This window comes from Antrostomus carolinensis, unplaced genomic scaffold (genome assembly GCF_000700745.2).
Source record: "Antrostomus carolinensis isolate BGI_N321 unplaced genomic scaffold, ASM70074v2 scaffold4236, whole genome shotgun sequence".
Classification (NCBI taxonomy): Eukaryota; Metazoa; Chordata; class Aves; order Caprimulgiformes; family Caprimulgidae; genus Antrostomus; species Antrostomus carolinensis.
This window is the reverse complement of record NW_010323766.1, coordinates 1829-7535: the sequence shown is the minus strand read 5'-3', so window position 1 is coordinate 7535 and position 5707 is coordinate 1829. Positions and strand designations below refer to the sequence as shown.

General features: G+C 48.7%; 1 protein-coding gene across 1 annotated transcript; it reads right to left on the bottom strand.

Moving 5' to 3' along the window:
* Nucleotides 1-444: 444 nt before the first annotated feature.
* LOC104527055 (nectin-2) lies at nt 445-2891 on the bottom strand (the record flags this gene model as incomplete). Its single annotated transcript, XM_029085621.1, has 5 exons — nt 445-565; nt 777-867; nt 917-984; nt 1076-1138; nt 2549-2891. Coding segments are annotated over 5 exons (686 nt in total), but the record flags the coding sequence as incomplete, so codon positions are not given.
* Between the last annotated feature and the right edge of the window lie 2816 nt (nt 2892-5707).

The following is a 5707-nucleotide window of genomic DNA, read 5'->3' as shown; positions in this document are numbered from 1 at the left end:
AGCTGTGGTCACTTCCTGGTTTTGCCTGTGGATGTCACCAGCCCTCTAGAGCACCTTCATGCCTGCATGACCATCAGGGCAGGGCAGACTCTTCTGAGGAAACTTCTGCATGAGGCTGCTGGTTACAGCACCTGAGCTCTGCAGCGCTTTGTCGCCTTCATCCAGAAGGGACATCCCATCTGCCCTCATGGGCATTTCCAGTACCTTTTCCATGACTTTCCACCTAACTGTTGACTAACTTTTCTCCCTCACACTCCAGGCTAGAGGTTAAATGGGGCACATATGGTGTCACCTACCCGGTGTGGCTGTCCCATGCAGCAAAGACATGGGAGCAGGAGCAGACCCCAGCTCTCGATGGAAGGGTTTTGTCACATTCCTGGTAAGTGTTGCCAGGGCTTTTGGAGGATGTCAATAATTACTGGAAGCCTTGAGCATTTGCATTACCTCGTTTTGATAAACGACATGCTGGTGCTTTGGTGTGTCTGGGTTCACGGCTTTCTCGCTTAGGTCTTGGTGTGAGCCTTTCTTCTTTGCAGGTGTTCTGGGTGGACTATGTCTTTTTAGTCTGAAAAAAACCCAAAAATATTAACTAGTCACATAATGCTTAAAAACCTCCTGGTATTTAGAATGAATATTGTTATTTTAAAGATGCTGTTACCATCTGGATAAGTTTCCAGGGCAGGTATATAAAAAAACCAGCAGGAAACAGAATGGCAAATTGCAAGGTGAACACAGGCAAGCCATGTCAGTTGCAAGAAAATGGAAATTATTCTTACTTTTTCCTTTTTCTGTTGACCCAGAGTATCAAGATTGTTAGGAACACCACAGCTATTAAGATTGCCATGATGATTACGCTCTTCTGAGCACCTATGAAAAGAAACCGGTAAGTGCACATAGAACACAGAGGCATGTCAACATTTTTTTGGGTCCTCTTCCAGAAGTTGGGCTTGAAGTGAAACATTCACCAGTTTGTACTCATTTGTTCTTTGAAGAAGAGCAAGGAACTGTAATGATGTAACACTGTGGTAGGTGAGGAGTTATTTTATTTTTTAAATAAACACCAATAATGTCTCACATTTCTCTGGTATTGGGGGAACCAAAACCCAGCATTTTTACACCTGATCTGTTTGTACTTCTCCTTCTGTATGAAGAAGTTTTATTACAAGGGAAATGTCCCATCCCTCCTGAGACATACCCTCCTGCAAGATCTTCCATGTGAAATGTTGCTCCCAGCATTTGACAGCCAGGGCCTGCTCTGCTGCTACTTCCAAGCTATGGATGCTGCTGGAGAGGTCTTTGCATCTGCTCTAAATCAGTGATTATGCAGAAATATAAACATATGGAGACATATATACATATGTACACACAAATCTACATATTTCATAGAATCATAAAATGGTTTGGGTTGGAAGGGACCTTAAAGCTCATCCAGTTCCAACCCCCCTGCCATCAGCAGGGACACCTTCCACTAGACCAGGTTGCTCAAAGCCTCATCCAGCCTGGCCTTGAACACTTCCAGGGATGGGACATCCACAGCTTCTCTGGGCAACCTGGGCCAGTGTCTGACCACCCTCACAGTGAATAATTTTTTTCCCAATATCCAATCTAAATCTCCCCTCTTTCAGTTTAAAGCCATTACCCCTCAATTCTATCACTAACTGTCCTTATAAAAAGTCCCTCCCCAGCTTTCTTGTAGCCCCTTCAGGTACTGAAAGGCCACTAGAAGGTCTCCCCTAAGCCTTCTCTTAGGGGGAGGGGGAGAGAGATGCACATAACCACCACACAGACACAAAGGCACCACGAGGAGGAGGAAGAGTCTTCTGGATGGTTTCAAATAATGAAATTTTCATCTAGCATGAGGCCTGAACTCACAGAAAAATATCTGGTGAGATTACATAAGTACAAGCTGCACTCTCACAATTGCACATCCTTTCCTAAGTGCTCCCCACGACATGCTGCACCCCCCCATAGAAACACAGCCTACCTTCCCTTCCTTTTTCCAGGTAAACTGCCTTCACCTTCCTTCCCTGTGGGTGGTCAAGGAGGCAGGCCAAGGCATGGAGGTGGTTGGCAGGGAAGGTCAGTCTGTTTGCCACCGTTACTGTTCCGTTTGCGTTTTGGATGTGGTGTATTTCAGGGGACCCATCCAGGTCTCTGTCCTCCAGCCAGGTGATTTTGGGGGCTGGCTTTCCTGTTGCTGAGCAAACTGCGGTGAGGAGACCCTCAGTGGGTGGGTGGGAATCATATTCCACTGTTAGCTCAGAAATTGCTGAGAGGAAAAAGAGAAGGCACTTTTTACACTCTATGGCAAGTTTACAGTCAAAGTTGAACAGGTCACCTCTCTCTACCTGGGTTCTTATCCAAAAGCATCTCTTGGCTTATTTACCTTCACCTCCTCTGAGGAAAGGTGTGGCAATTCTGGAGACTATCCACCAAGGAGATGCTGCTGCACAGAAAGTCTCCACGCAGTGGAGGGGATAATGCCCAACTCCTGACTACATCAGACCTATGCTGAGTGCTGGAAAGTGAGAAGGTGTTAGTAGAAAACTTACTTTGGATGTTGAGGCATATATCTTTGCTGAAAGAGCCATAAGGGAACACATTGAAAATGCATTTGTAATAGGACTCATCCTCGAATGTGAGATTTTGGAGTGTGATAGCCGAGGCCTTCAGGGTTGCTCTAGTGAAGTGCACTTTCTTCTCAAACAACCCTATCATCCTCAGCCCATGGTTTGGGCTGTAGGTGGCTATGTTCTGGAAGGAAGACCCATTTTTCTTCTGCCAGGTGACTTGTAAAACATCCATTGAGAGCGAGAAGTTGCAATAGAGATTTGCCTCTCCACCAAGGGCTGCTGCAATGATGCTATCAGATTTCACAGCTTCCTTCAAACCTAGGAACCAAGCAAATCCCAAGATCAGAGCAAGAGGAAAAGCAATTAACTTGGGGAAGGCTATAGCGTGTTGAAACATCCAGTCACAATGTTCCCATCTTGCAGAGCACTGAAGCAAGGAACTCCATGATGAGTGGCACATTGGGATACCTCAGACACCTTGGTCTCATGGGGAGCCACCACATCATTAGCCTCTGCCGTACATTTCCCGTGGTGAGGAGAAAAGCAGCACGGGAACAGAAGGGCATGCAGGCTTCTTAGCAAGCACAGCAAACTCGAGCCCTGAGCTCATCAGCCTGCTTCTTCCCAGTGCCTTAGCCTTATCTCGCCTTTGTCCCCAGGAGCTCAGAGGTGTCCTCTACAGACCTGACACCCAGCAAAAGTGGCTGTCACTCCCAGGAGCATCCCCGCTCCCCTATCGCTGGTCAAGGACCTCCGACAGCTGGGATGCAGTGCCAACAGCTGCAGAGGAATATCCATCCCCTCCCAACAGAAGTGTGCACCACTCAGACACGTGCATTGGAAATGCAAACCTGCTCCATCCCTTCTGCTGAGGAGCTGAGGAACACTCACAAAGAAAGGGAATATACAGGCTGAACATACAGCTTGAGTGCAAAGACAAACTACCCTGTGACCTCTGACCTGTGTATCCCGACTTTGTTGCTGACCAGCCCTCAGATTAGCAGCTACTGTTCCAGTTACTGATTTGTATTTTTCAGTCAGGATGGCATCTGGACCTCTCTGCTTGCTAAAAAAGGCTGGTGCTGCTCCAGAGTTGAGCCCATGCAAGGAAAGGAGACTCCACTCACCTATTGCTGGCTCCTCCAGCTGGCAGGTTCCACAGAGCAGCAGCGGACAGATCCCAGCCCAGCAAAGCAGGGGGAAAAGCATCGTGGGACAGAGCAATCACCCAGGAGAGCTCACCCCCTTTCCCTGCACTCCTCAGAGAGCAGCTGGCACGGTCTGGTGGACGGTTAGAGATTTTGCGCCTTATTTCAAAACGCTCTTTGAAGGCCAATTAGCAGAGCTGTGGGGCTGGGAGGGGCTGGAAAATCAGGAACTGTCCTCTTGGTTACTACCAGGAACTTGGTCAATCATTAATCCCAGCAAACAGGGTGTAAATGTGGAATCTTCCTGATGAGCATGGATGGTGGCTGGTGGAGAGGGGAGAAATGAGGGGTCACAGGCCCTGGCAGACCTGCTCCCTTCCTCTTTGGCAGGAAGGGGCTGCCTCTGCATCACCACCTCTGCAGCTTGCTGAGCACCACACTGAACACTGATCCTGAGATCCTTGGGGAGGTCACTTGCCTCCCCAGACCTGACACAGGGGACTCACAAGCAAGAACAGGAGATGCTTTTCCACTAAGAGGGTGGCATAGGAACACCTGCAGATGCCACTGCTTCACCCCAACCCACAAGCACACCAAAACCACAAGTTAGATCATGAAAGGGACCTCTGCAGAAGGCACATTTGGCTGAAGTCTCCCCTCCCTGAGTACATTTGCATCCAACATAATTCCAGAAAGGGAAAGCTAGGAGTGCAACAGTGCTCCTGTGCTCAGGGGTGAGGACTTGTGCCCAAGGGTTTCGCTGTAAAGCCACACAGCACAGCTCCTGACCACATGGTAATCCAGTGGTGAGATTAAGCACCATGTGAAGTTTCTGTTGTATTTACAGAAGGATACCTGCCATACTCTACACAGTCTTTCTGTATGAAAGGGAGAAAGCTGTTTTACAGGAAAATACAGGAAGAAATACCATACACGTTCTGTCTGTGCTCAACTCTTATTTATCACAGGATCACTGAATTTCCTCAATTGGAAAAGACCTTTAAGATCATCGAGTCCAATCATTAACCTCACACTGACAAGTTCTCAACTAAACTACCTCCCTCAGTACCATGTCTATATGACTCTTAAATACCTCCAGGGATGGGGACTCCACCACTGCCCTGGGCAACCCCTTCCAATGCCTGAGAGCCCTTTCAGCAAAGAGATTCTTCCTCAGATCCATTCTCAGCTGCCTTTGGCACAACTTGAGGCCATTTCCTCTTGTCCTGTAACTTGTTCCTTGGCTGAAAGGAACCCCCACCTCTCTCTACCCCCCTTTCAGGTAGTTGTATAGAGTGAGAAGGTCTCCCCTCAGCCTCCTCTTTTCCAGGCTAAACAACCTCAGTTCCCTCAGCCGCTCCTTATAACACCTGTGCTCTAGACACTTCCCCAGCTCTGTTGCCCTTCTCTGGACACACTCCAGCACCTCCATGTCCTTCTTGTAAGTGAGGGGCCCAAAACTGAACACAGTACTCAAAGTGCGGCCCCACCAGTGCCCAGTACAGGGGGAAGAGAACTTCCCTGGTCCTTCTGGACACATTATTACTGATCCAGGCCAGGATGCCATTGGCCTTCTTGGCCACCTGGGCACTCTGCTGACTCATGTTCAGCCGGCTGTCAACCAGCACCCCCAGGTCCCTCTCTGCTGAGCAGCTCTCAAGCCGCTTACGAATTTGACTCTTCCCTCCATCAGCGCAGGCAGCATAATGTTTTAGATTCCTTGCAGGTTTCCAAGGATTTACATTCCACGCTCCCCCAGCCTTGTAGATTAATTCATAAAAAGGTGAGATGGACTCTGGAACATCCCTCCTGGTACCTCTGTTTGGGTAAGGGGCTCCATCCAGCCTCTCACTGGGGCTCACAGCACCAGCTTGCACTGCAGGCAAAGAGCAGGGAAGTGGAAACAGTGTGCACCACCACATCAGAGCCTTTCCAGAGGGTCCCTCAGGTATTTTTAAGCAACAACCTTTACCCTCTGAATCTCAG